General features: G+C 30.2%; 1 protein-coding gene across 1 annotated transcript in view; it reads right to left on the bottom strand.

Annotated features, from left to right (window-relative positions):
* LOC113516096 (dual 3',5'-cyclic-AMP and -GMP phosphodiesterase 11-like) overlaps positions 1-14696 on the bottom strand; it is a 65057-nt gene that overhangs the window by 40791 nt on the left and 9570 nt on the right. The window contains exon 3 of the mRNA XM_052900979.1: positions 2731-2881. Coding sequence (XP_052756939.1) covers positions 2731-2881 — 151 coding nt within the window. The remainder of the gene's footprint in view (positions 1-2730; positions 2882-14696) is intronic.

Genomic DNA, 14696 nt, shown 5'->3' with positions numbered 1-14696 from the left:
TCGTATCATAAGACAATATCTGAACGAATTTTAAATGAAATTATTACATATACATAATATAATTATAATCGAGTAATCAATTTAATACCTTATGATGCTTTTTTAGGATAGATTCAGTGAAACACGCAGTATAGTTTTACATTGTGTCTCCATAAATTAGTTTATCATACTTACAAAATCCTGTTAGTTCCCGTATCCTGTATTTGGTATAAGTATCATTTAAGTTTGTCTTCTGAACATTTGTTTTTACTACTGCGTAATAATAACAATAAACAAGCCCACATATGCCAACATAATTGCAATCTTGTTTGTGTTACAAATATACATAGATGGACTTCCAATCAGATGAACTGTTAGTTTATTTGCCTTCGCATTAATAAAAAAAAATGCATCTTTAAGTATATAAAGAAAAACTATATTTTTTATAAATTATTTTAATTGTAACTACAATGAAAATTCGAGCACAATTAGGAAAATCATAAATTTTGATACGGAGCTATTCAGAAATTACCAAGCAGGTGCGTTTAGTTATAAATTCAGTAATATAACAAACAGCAAAGCTTGAGGTTTTATGAGCACCGCCCTATCACAGTCGTTTTTATTGCCAATATTAATCATGATTTGCTCTGAACTTCAACTGTGAACTGCGATTATTTGAATCAGCTAAAATACTGTATCAGTGCCAAGTAATTAGCTTATCAAATTCGAATAAATCGACTTGAAGGAAAACTCGAAATAAAATTCTCTATCAAGGCACTTGTCCTTTATGATAATAATTACACTACATCTTACTCTAATGTGGAGAGGCAGCGAGACATTAGAATTTTTTCACGTCAATTACAGTTTAAAACAAACGAACTCTACGCTTGTAGAAAGCGTAAGTCCATATAAGTATGCTCCATAATTTTCTAATATTATAATTATTATGTAAACAAAACAAAAAAATAAATAAATAAACAACTGAATGCAGGTCAAACTAAAGGAGGAAAGTGTTTGAAGTAAAATTGAAGAACTATAAACATGTCTTCAAACTCATAACCAGTTTATGTTTTAAAAATTGTTTTATTAATCAAAACGTCCGGTTTTAACTGAACTTGTTCTCGTAAAAGCATATTTAAAAGTTAAATAAAAAAGTTGTAGATCCTTCTTTTACAGTCTTCAAGTTATATAGTAATTCATCTAAGAGTTAATTTTATCTAGACTATGGAATGTCTAGAGAATATTTACGCTAAATCTCTTACAATGTAATCAAAAAGAAGGGATTGTTAAAAATTTCTATCCAATGTTTTTTTTTTCTTAAATCTAGCATACACACTGGATTGTATCTATTAAGTTTGATTGGTCAGTCTAGGTTTTCCCTGATATATACATTCTTCCACCTTCACAATTCCAATCATTTACTCATCAGACATTCTTTCCACACCCCGAACTAACGTAGCATTCATTTTTGTTTCCCAATTCTTAACTAATAACAATAAAGGCGCAGTTTCCTCGATTAGCCATGCTTTCATCCATATTATTGCCTCAGAAATACCATTAATATCTCATTATTTTCTATTATCACATACTGCACAAAAGATCGTTCGCTCGTTGAATAGACATACGAGCCTAAATGATGACATTCTCGGATATTCTTCATCATTTCATAGCAGTAAATGTAATTTGCAGGAATATTATTATTTTGCAAATATTTTGAATTATTTTTTTAAATAGTTTCCTCATAAAAATATAATTTAAAACCAAAGACAAATAAATATGCTCGAGATTATAAACCCAAATGTGATAGACGGAGGCATTGTACTTTGCAATTGTGATGAAAGTAGCACGCGAATACATTTGAATACAACGTCTCGTAAAACCTATTGCAATTTAGTTCGTTAATAGTATATGGCATTGCTGGAGAATTTGCTAAAAGATTAAATAAATATTAAGTACCATTTCATCACACTAACTGTTTATTTTTAAAATATATACAGACATACTGTATTCGAGACATCGGACATGTGGAGATGCAAACCAAATACTTAGACATAAAAAGTTTAGAAAAGTTCATACTCTAAATTGAAATCCGTACTAAGAATAAAATACGAATTTTATGTTATAAGCTAGCTATCTTACATAAAGAAGATATTGAAAAATAAAACAAATTTTATTTTCTGCTGTACTCGAACATATAACTTTTTAAAAAAAATATTGTACATGTGTATTATTATATAATCAATCAAAGAAATAAAAAAAAATCTAACAATTTATCATTATTCTACTCGAATTCTACGCAAAATAGTTCATTATTCTGTAATAGAGATCACTAACAATGAAGTATAAACAATTGTTACGCGTACGTATTTATTTTTATCGATGAAAAACTAATAAACTAAAACTTCCATTATTTGTGTTTCGTGAACACTAATAATGTTTTTATAGTTCTGCAAAATTATTATATCATCTGCGGTAATATGATTATTACTTGCGAATAAACCACGTAAAATTTCCATTTATGCGTTTTATTAATTCAATGTTAAGTTTAAGCTCTCTGTTAATTTTATTTAAATTTAATAAAATTTTGCAATTTTTAATGTTTTAGTCCACAAGAAAAGAGCGAGATAAAAATAGTAAACTTAATATGCCCTTTTTGAAGAACCTTATACTATACTATTACCCTAATGGGAGACAAACGTGACAGGTTTATATGTATGTATGTATATTATTTCTTCAAACTTGATAACTTACTTTATATGCATCAGGTATATTGACGGGCTCGCCGCTCTCGGCCACGTATCCGACGATGCCGCTGCCCCAGGGTATTCGGATCTCTTCAAGTTGTTCCATTTGCTCAGGTGTGGACTTTGAGCACACGTCGAATAACTTCGAGACGAGGCATCTGTGAACGAAAATTGATACATTAATGGTCGTGATTGTCGGCACTTGACGGAACTTAGAAAACATACTCTTTTACACACTGTTATTCGCAGATTATATATATATATATATATATATATATATATATATATATATATATATATATATATATATATATATATATATATATATATATATATATATATATATATATATATATATATATATATATATATATATATATATATATATATATATATATATATATATATGTCCTTCATACAATATCACTAAAAACCTAACTGCGGTTGTTAACCTGCCTGCCAAGCGTGGCAACTACTGACAAACTCCTCTAATAGGGGAAGACCAATATTTAGCAGTGAAGAACATATAAAGGCTGATATGACGATGAAAAGGAAAAATTGTTATTCCAATAAAGAAATGCCGATATTGATCCTTACTCTTTCCACTAAAAGTAGCCATGATAAGTCATACAGCCACCCATAGTGACCAAGTGACTTAACAAATATTGCTAAATAATATAGTATTATTAAACCAAATTCACATACATTGCAGACGCGAGGAAAGCAGCGAGTTTTCGACTTGCATTGAATAAATCTTCTAAACATAAACTACGTTACAATAGAAACCACATTTCATTAGTATCAGAGGAATAAACAAGGCGCAGGCATACGACACGACAGGCTTAATCGAATTCTCTCTGGCCGTTGGGAATTTCCAATCGGCAAGTAAGAAGAATTCGTTTAATAAAAGCGATCCAGGCGGTTAGATAAATAGAACTAGTGCGATACAGGTCATGAATTATAGCTGTTCACATTATACAATAATTGTATAAGTATGATAAAAGTTATGCAAGCAATTCGTTAGTTACACGATCCTTAACAGCAAATCTATTTAAAATAACACTCTATTGTCTTATATTTCCACTACGCGTTTCGTTAGTTCAATGTGTTAATCTAATATATAGCCTATCTCTGTATAAAATTTTATTCAAATCTATCCAGCTATTTAAGTGTGATTTTGTAACAAACATCCAATCTTTTACATTTATAATATTAGCAGTATTTTTGTTAATATTATTATTACAAGTTCCCGTGTGGTCCCGGCATAGGCATGGCCTACAAACAAACAAATGACTGTTTTCAAAACTCAAATTAAATGAATTTATAAATTTTAATTTGGAATTCTTAACCATAGAGGAGATATTTCAGATCAAAGTGGTCAGTACGACAAAACGCTAATTTCATATGTAAGTACCTTATACCAGTCTATACGTTCATGTAATTCTGACATAGAATAGGGCACCCCTTCCTTTCCCGTGGGTGTCGTAAAAGGCGACTAAAGAGGGCGAGGAATAAGCAGCAGCGTTCCTCTTAAAACAGCTTTAAAGCTTAACTGCGGTTGTCAATTCGCCTGCCAAGCAACTACTGGCAAAACCCTCCTAGGGGGAGGCTTGTGTTCAGCAGTGGACAGTTAAAGGCTGATATGATGATAATTATAATTATTACAAGTATAACAATAACTAGTACATTTGGAAATTTTCTTTAAGGGAGAGATGGTAAAGGTATTTATATTAGTAAATTATATTTGTATAAAAAATTAAAAAAAAAAGTATAAAATGCCATAGGAGCTACAAGACAAAACTAAATAGATTAATGTGAAAAACAATATATAAAATTGTCCACCAATCCAGTAGAATAAAAAAAAAATTAGAAAACCAAGGATTCGTTTGTTTGATATAAACTTCTTCTTTAGAATTCCACAGTAGGTACATATTCGGTAGCCTAAAGGCAAACAGATCTCTCATTGAAGATTTTCCTTTCGATAAAAAAAAAGGTCCGCTCCTACAAACGAAAAACATTTTCCGACAAGGATGCCACGTTTCGAAGAATCATCTTTTCTAGGTACTAAAAATCACAATTCCATTTTCTATTCACACAAAGAATAAAAATAAAATTATTATTGCCAACATTTTTACCTATATATCAGGATATTTAGTACCTACATAGTAGAGCTCTATTCTGTAAAATATTTAGGTCACCGCTCGCCAGTATTCAATCCATCAACCCTTAACATCTACAACATTGGCAGCTGAATAATGGCTGTCAAGCCAGCCGGGAGCTTATATACTATCAGGTTCAATATTAGTTTAGGTTTGGTTTAGCATTTTTGTACTCACAACACTTTATTTAAAATACTGATAAACTGTAACAATGTCGTTTAAAATTAATTACTAATTAAAACTCACAAAATTCTTCAATGTACTTATAACATTAAAAAACTAAGAAAAAAAAAGCTTGGATTTGTACTAAATTTTCCTGTTTTGTTTGGTCAGCTTAGTGTACCAACTTCATAATAACGTCGTAATAACTTATAAAAAAAAAAAATATCAATTAATCATATTATATACCTACGATATAACCTTGTTGAGTTATTAATTCACATTATGTTCACATTGTTTAAAAGATTTAAATTTTTAATATCTACAACTATAGAAAAAAATCCTTATTATTTGATATGATATAATAATTATTTTAGACCCATAAATCTATAGAAAATCAAGAGAAAATAAGAACATTCAAGTGACGTCTTCTATCAAAAAGCTGTATTATTGAAAAATGAAGAACATTAATCAAATACGCGATGAATAAATGACGTCAGCAAAATCTTATACTCCCCAGGACTCTGCCTTTAAGAGCACACTCAAACTCAATAAAATCCCTCAGGCGAGATGCTTAAGTGACGACTACACATGTAACTTCGTTTCTGTACTTACGACGAAATAAGATAACTAGATGTGCGTCATAAATGGAACTCGTTTAGTACTCTTTGCCATCCTTTCAGATGAATTTCTTAATGATAGCTTTCAGCACCATTCACACAACTACGAGTCTAGGTAACATTAGTATTCATATGGGATGGAAAAAAATTAGTTGAAAATTTATCAATCTAATGTGTCTGTATAACAATATATTTGTTAGTCGATGTGTTTTATTATAATTGAAGTCGCTGTTTTGCAAAACGTTTTCACATAGACTCCGTCAAATATATTTAGATATTCAGAATCGTGCGAATACTCGTACATACATCGTACATATAGACGTAAAGATTTTGTCATATTATACGTCTAAATCTGTGGTATTGTATGTGAAATGAACTGTCTGATATTCGAATTACTTGTCATTCCTCAGTAAAACAACGAATACCTCAATATTCGTACTAAAATACCAGAGTGCATTAATATTGGTTTCCCCGATATCTGTGACTGCGAGTAATGTATGGTAAGTCCCTGATGGAGCACTATAAGGCCGGATGAGTCGGATCTCAGGTATATTTAATCCGGAGATATGCGAATGGTGCTTTAATATGATACATTGAATGTTTTCTTCACTGCGTCGCATGACTCTCGAAATCTAGTACAATTTTCAAACTTTATTTTCAGAAATAACAAATGAAGAATATTAATGACTTTGAGACTTCTGAAATACAATGGCAAAAATCGATGCTCAGCTTAATTTAATAATATTTACCTTCTTATATTTGGTAGCAACTAATATTGGCATAAGATCATAAATAAAGGTAGTTACCCACAAAAAAGCCGATTCTAATTGAGATAAAAGCAGTTATTTTAATTCCAAAAGTACTCAATCCATATTGAGAAAATTTTAATGGGACCAATCTATATCCTTTTACATAAACAAAAATTTTCCAAATCTATTCAGAACTAATGGAGTCATGAGGACATCAATAGACATAAAAAAATACAACTAAATTGGGAATCTCCTTCTTTTTAAAGTCGGTTGAAATTAAATTAGAAATTACGTCGATTAACCAAACTATAACACATCAGCCATTAATTGTTCACTGCTGAACATGGCCCTTCCTCTACTGAGGGATTTTGCCAGTAGTTACCACGCTGAGCAGTAGGATTGGCAACTGTAATTAGGCCTTGGTGGAGGCGCTTTAAGATAGACGCTGCTGGTCATCTCTCGACCATTAAGTTCCTTTACCTTTTTGTGACACCCACGAGAAAGGATGGGGTGGACTATTCTATGTTGAGCAATTACTCAATAATAAACGGAAAATACTCAAAGCAAAACAAAAAGTATTATTGTTGTGTGTGTTGGGTCCTGTAAAACCGTATTCCTAAAATATACTTGTATGTCATTGCTATTGCTCAATATATCTTTAATATTCCTGAACATAGTTCCTTCGTTGTCAATTAGACTTTATGTCCAAACATATAACATATGCGGATCACCGGATGGTAAGTAATTACTGTAACCCAAAGACGCCTACGACATCAGAGAAATTGCAGATATGTTGCCGGACTTTATGGACGGAATAAGCTTTTCTTAAAGCTTTCAATGGTGTATCTGTTCAAAAAACTGCTGCTGATAGTTGATTCCACATTGTATTAAACGTGGAAGAAATTATTTATCATGCACGATAAATGACCGCCCGTCATCCAGATCGTCGATACAGCACTTCAGCCTGTTGCAGTTTATATGGTGATGTATGCATCACAAAAATAAAATAAATGAAAATCAGTACATATAAAACATAACAGAACTTTTTTTACATAGCAAGATATATTGAAAAAGCTTGTTGTTAGTAATTGAATATTTTGTTTTAGGCCTCGTACAAAAGAAACAAAAATTTGATATGAAAATTCTTTAATCGCATTATGTTTTCGGCACATTCTAAACGCCCCTTTGTTCTTTTATCCCTCTTTGTACGTGACCTTGACCGTAAACAGGATAAGCAATAAAATATTTCAAACTGACTTTCCATTGTAACCATAATGTTCCTACTTGTAGTATAGATAAGGTTTAATTTATTGTCTTGTAACTGTCTGACAGTAAATTATTATAATCTCATCATCATCATTATTATTATTTCAGTATTTAATCATTTACTGCTAAATAAGTATTCTAAATTGATTACTTAAAAAAAAATAAGTCATCTAGACCCACCAACTTCCACCAACATACGTATAATGAAGTTCTGCCTTCTTCTAGTAGAAGTCACCCTAGACTGCATTTGGTTGACTGCACGAGGGCATCTTTCGAAAATCTTTCTTTTCTGTTATTTGTTGTTATCATTAATATAATAATCTACGAGTAGATATACATAACTTTGTGCACATAGAACTATGAAAGAAATCAAGAATTGAAGATAAAGAAAACTGAGTAAAAGCATATATTACTAAAGCCGATAATGTTGTATCTACCAGCGTTTTCTCTTTCAAGTAACACGATATTACGATACTGCAAGATCCTTTGTTTCTCTATAGAGGATCATAACATAGCTTAGTACGTATTTTATACAATACTACGTCAATATTATGAAAGTCAAGCACGTGACTCTCGTATCGTTTTATTTATCGAACATTAAGGAGAAAATAATAGATTTTTATTCAGTTTTCGTTTGATAGTCATATTTCGCATTTAAAAAAAAAATGGTAAATATTAAATGAATATTAGGAAAATTAGTAGGAATAACAACTTACAATGCTCTTTGAGTTCAATATAATAATGCCTTCAGGGTACTGTTGGGGCTACCCCGTCGCTCTAGTGCATCACACATGTTTGCACGAGAGCGTACGGATGATTTTTACACAATACGGCACAAGTGAATTGTTTCGCTGTTGGGTAGGGTGCGTGTTAGCTCAAACAGTGTCCTGAAGACAATTTCTGGTAAAATGGAGTATCTCATCCTAAAATATTGGGTGGGACAGGTTATCTATGCAAGAGCGCCATGACCGCTGATTTACTAACATAGGTTTAGTCAATTTATAACTAACTATTAAATTATTATATAATTTAATAGTTAGTTATAAATTAATATATAAATATATAATAATATTTATTATAAAACAAATATATTAAAGCTATTTTGTATTATTATAGTACTATTTTGTTATTGATGCTGTATAAACTTTATTTTGTACCAAAAAACAAACTAAAGTTAAAAAAGAAAATACTATTATGTAATAATATGGATGCAGATATCTCTGGACCGTTCCTTATGGAGTCTATGGTGGAGGCCTATGTCCAGCAATAGACTGATAATTGCTAAAATGATGGTGATGATGATGAATAATGTAGATTGTATACAAAAGTTTTATGACAAATAATAACAAATATTATTCGTACTTAACTATAAAAGTTAGATATCACATGACTTGCTATAATCATCGAAAATCCCCTTAGAATTAAAACACAGCCAGTTCCCCAATTCCTTAAAGAATGCCAAGGATACTCGAGTTTACTTCGTGAATATTTTAAGCTCCAGGTATAGATTTTAAACTTGATTAGGTACTGGTGCCCCGCCAGCGTATACCGTGAGTGCAGGCAAGGCTATTCTCGTCTATTAAAATGAAACATGAACTTGATTATGTATTTCTTTAGATATACTGAAATTAGTGTTCAATGTTTACTTAATTATTAATTATTATTACACAATTTGTCACGAAATCAAAATATATATGATAATAAATTCTCATTTTATTAAGTTTTTTTTTACGATAATGGAACTTTATTCTTTATAAAAATGATAAAAACATAATGTTTGAATTTTTAACAAACAGCAATGACAATTATTTTTTAAATATTGCGCATTTACCCCCAATAATAATAATTCTAATGCCACCTACTAAAAACAAATGTCCCTATTTGCCGATAATGTTACCAAGCAATAATTATTGCATTAGAAACGGAACACAATAAATTCGAATGTGTTTTTAGTGTACAGTAGACCCAGGGTCCGACTAATCTTGAAATATCTGCTTTAGTCTGTTAACAAGTGGACGTGACTAAGTCACAAAAAAAGCCGGGTATTAAATCCGACAGTTTATGGCGGCCATTTTATAATACCGTCATGTCGCCTGTAGCTCTTCCATAATTGAGACGAATCTATAACGACACCCCATTTATTAAAATCCATCTAGCCATTAGGCTACACGTGGCACCCTAAATGCGAATATACTTCCTCGTAAATATATTTTAGAAAAAATTGCCTTTCTTTAGGCAACGTATGTTGTGAATTGTAATTTAACTCAAAATATATCGAAGATTTATTGTTTTTTTTTTTCTAAAGAAATTGTACATCAACTAGAAAATATTATATTTATATCAGTTCCTACATATATTCAATATCAGTTAATATCAAAAATTTTAATTAAATATGGGTAGATCATTGGATAGTAAAAATTAAAGCCACTGCCGGCGTAACTTTCGCTGAGTATTTCTTCTACACTACATAACGAAATTTCGTACGTAGTATCTACAATACGTTCGAATAAAATTTTCGTATAATTATATTTTCATGATTTACGCTAGTCTTCTTAGTATAGTGTAAAGTTAAGTCAGGTTGCTAGACATTATTAAAAAAAAAATAAACAACTAAACAACTGTAGGTACTGTCACTATGGGTGAATCTGTTTTGCTTAAAAATTTGCCTTTAACCATCTCAGGGTTTGTACATATGTACGAGTACATTTAAAGAGCTTTTCGCAATATCGGGAGTATTTCACACAATTTCAAGAGGTCAACACAGTCGTAAATAACATTAGCACAAGTATAATTCAGTATAAGCAAGTAAATAAATAGTTCTCCCATTTCTTCGTAACCTTGTTCATAAAATGCGACCTCGTAAACAAATCTGAATACTCGACTTCTAGCAACTTTAACTAAAAACACAATATGCTATACAAACTTGAAGTATGTAATCTTCTTAGTCCTTGGAATTCAATAAAAAAATCCCAAACGACTTGTTGTCGCTACGAAATTTGTAAAAACTCGCAGAATTTCAATCAAATTTTTTTTTGTTCTATTAAGTTTTTAGTCTCAGCTGGATACCTACAAAGGAAATCATATCATAATCGATTAGACCTTCAGAAACCTAATTATGGAAACCGCATTCAATTTATACACCACTTCTAGATAACGGATCAAGATATAACGTATACGAGATTTTAAGTTATATATATATATATATATATATATATATATATATATATATATATATATATATATATATATATATATATATATATATATATATATATATATATATATATATATATATATATATATTATATTTTATATATATATATTATATTTGCATAAATACAATTGTGAAACTAGCTTTAATTTGATGCAGTAGTGTTTTAGTTATATCGTGACATACAGAGTAGAAAAAGTTGAAATTTCATTTTAGCAGCTATTGGACGTACTCTTAATATTATTTTTTCTTAAATATCTCCTATGTGCAGACGTCTACTTACAATTTTAATATTAGTAAGACAATATTTATAAATACAATTAACTTAATACTTATCTACCGTATTACTTGTAATGTGGAAGTTAGGGTACCATAGAGACTAATGTTAAATATCTAGAAGATGTCAAGAGAGACGGCATATAGGAAACTTTATTTATTCAATTACGAAAAATTTTACGTAGAAACTACATTTGATTTCCCTTATCTCTCCAAGTTTGGGAGTTTGGGAGTCGAGAATATAGAATTAATCCTGCGAAGATATCTTATTTAATATTTATCTCAGTTACACCACCAAGGTCAGTAGGATCAAGTATATGTGTGGCGTTTGCCCGCAATTATAATATTGTTGTATTACGATTGGATTGAATAAAAAATAAACAAATATTATCTCTATATACATATTATTATATATAAACTGCTTGTATTTATTAAAAATTGTTTCCGTTTGAACGAAAACAAACAAGTAACAAAATTTATTGTTACAACTAGGGTAACCAGATCAAATAATGAAACATTCTAAAAATATTTCAGTAATTTCCCTCACATTTGTTCTAAATATTGTCGTATATGGTATGTGAGAGATGTGGAATTTTCAAATATTCTAAAATACAGTAGCTTATAAAAGTTATATCAATTATTAAACTAATTAATTGAACTCATTGAATAAAAAAATTAATAATGTATTAATTTATGTTTCTATTTTGTTTGTTACGATTATATTAAAATATTTGCATTAAAAATATTCAATTCCTAAAACTCGTGACATTTATAATTCGTTCTGTTTCTCTTACAAAGAGCGGAATTTTCTCGAAGATAATTCCTGACATCTGGTAACCCTAGCTACGACTAGTCGATTTTAGTCAAGCGTGTATATCTATGAATATAAAATGAGGACAACAATCAATGTAGCTACTAAATCGAATATTTTTCACATCAGCACAGAATAAATATCCGTTATGACACAGGAATACCGACGACTCGCTCACACTTGACTGGGATATATCATTATAATGGTGAAATCGAGCGTGTAACCTAAGACAGATTGTGGCGGTCGGCTCTTGCCTGCCCTGGTGAGAGGAAAATATATTATATACTATATTACTGAACATATACGACTTAAATTAGAATAAATCCAGCAATAAGATGTTACACGATTATTTGATTGCATATATCTAAATGTACGAATATTCTCAAAATTTATCTTCATGATTATAATTTGTTACATACATTTATCTGTATTAGTTTTCAGTAATGAAACTCACGTTTTTTGCTTTGCAGGCTAAATAGGGATTACAATGAAACAAGATTAATAACATTTAAATAGAACATGCTTTATTAAATACAGCCGAACTTTTCTATGAGTGAATTTGTATTATTGATCACATGTAGACTTACACGTTCGTCAGTGTGTGCCAAATAATAATGTTAGAAAATAGTACTGCATAGTAAATATAAACAGGGACACCAAAATATAGTGACTAGCAACGCTAAATAAAGGGTAGCTTTGTTTTCTATACAAAAAATGCGACGATCAAGTCAGCTGAAAGTTTCTTGTGATGTTTTTATTATTCCACGCTCCATCTAGAAGCACATAGTAAAAATTGGCATCTGTGCTGCTAAGTGCGCACAAGTTAATCCCCACGGATATTGTGCTGCCATTCTCACTAAACTTGTGTTCATGAAGCATAAACATTTACAAATGCCGAGCTTTGTGTTATTGTAAGTACAATTTACTTCCAAGTTAGTAGATAAAGGATTTTCAAAACAAAATCAATTGTGCGGAAAGTGTTGTGGGATGTTCCCACATCATGAAAGAGTATGCCGGATTTATATCATCAGCATTTTACATCAGTGAAACAGTATATAATAAATTTAGTAGATGCTCATTTTAATCATCATTAACCCAAAGCAGTCTACTGTAGGGTATAACCTTCTCTCAAAGTATGCGACTTTGTACGGTCCTGTACTTGACGCATCCAATCTCACCCAGCAATTCTGCGTAAATCGTTACTCCATCTTGCTAAGGGGCACCCCACATTACGCCTGTCTAAACGCAGTCTCCACTCTACACAATAAATAAAAAATATTCACTACTGTCTCACTACTGGGTACCAGCCTCCCTCATATAAGAAAGATTTGGTTTATTTAAAGCTTTAATATTCTTGTTCGGTACTAAATTTGTTCTCTTAATTTTCTTGGAGACTACAAGAGGTAGTAATATTTTTACCTTACCAAAAGCATTAAATCTCCACAAATAATAGTGCGAAGGGACAAAATTATAATTATTGTATTCCCTGCGACAGTTTAAAATACGACTTGTACTGTAGAACATAATATAATAATACCTTACTTAGCTTGTACATAAATCGATAATAAGGGAAAATATATTACTACCACATGTACTGAACGACAATATTCTGCAGTAACTGATTTTGAGCTTGTAACGTTTAGATATTCTTATATTCGTTTAGTAGGCATTCCTTTTAGTAATTGATCTGTTAAACATTCGAAATATTTTGGAAAAAAATTCAGAATGAAATTTAAAAACTATAAAATGTATACGTTAACTTAAACCTAGTCTACAGTTATACTATTTAAGATTAACCAACAAATATTCAACAAAATAAATATATTAATTGTAGGGGAGGAATACAACAATCTAAATTTACAAAACGAGATCGACCAGATACTCGTAAATATACCTACCTCAAAATATTCTACCTGAATTTAATAATTTATATGGGAAACCTATCTGGGAATATATATTACCACAAATATAAAATAAATTGCCTGCGAATATTACAGTCGCTTATTTGGTAAATAATGACTATATATATATATATATATATATATATATATATATATATATATATATATATATATATATATATATATATATATATATATATATATATATTTTTTGTGGATAAAATGAAAAAAAAATGTATTCCCACTATTGCACTAGTCGCGCGTGACACCCCTGATGTTACAGGCGTCCATAAGCTACAGTGACCGTTTACCATCAGACAGGCTATATGTTTGTTGTGAAAATATATACAGACAGTAACGGAGAAACCTTAAACGGGGTTTTGTTTCGCTATTTTATGTTTGTAACATGTATTTCTATTGATATTATATGTAAATGAAAAAAAAAAGATGAATGTACTTATGATATATTCAGAAAATTTTCTAATCAGTTCAGAAAATTAAACTACAACATAAACACTTATTCACGTAAATAATCCTTATTTGTAAACTTTAATTACTATTTCTTAAAAAAGGATAACGAAATTAAGATTAAAACTTATATCCTTAGAAACATTCCCCAATCTAAACTTATCCACATAAAAACAACTTTTACACGGTTAGGCACTAGATTGTACTGATGGAAAGTTCTAATTGGTTTAATATTTAATACGTTTCACAGTCAAATAATAGCAACTGTAAACAACCCAAGTTAAATTCGTTATTTAAGAAGAACTATACAAAAGTTTTATACTGTAATATTACTAAAATATTTTTTTTTCTAC

This window comes from Galleria mellonella, unplaced genomic scaffold, assembly GCF_026898425.1.
Source record: "Galleria mellonella isolate WM207_F2 unplaced genomic scaffold, CSIRO_AGI_GalMel_v1 utg74, whole genome shotgun sequence".
In the NCBI taxonomy this organism is placed as follows: domain Eukaryota; kingdom Metazoa; phylum Arthropoda; class Insecta; order Lepidoptera; family Pyralidae; genus Galleria; species Galleria mellonella.
Note: the sequence above shows the minus strand (reverse complement) of the source record. Positions and strands in the feature narration are given on the sequence as shown.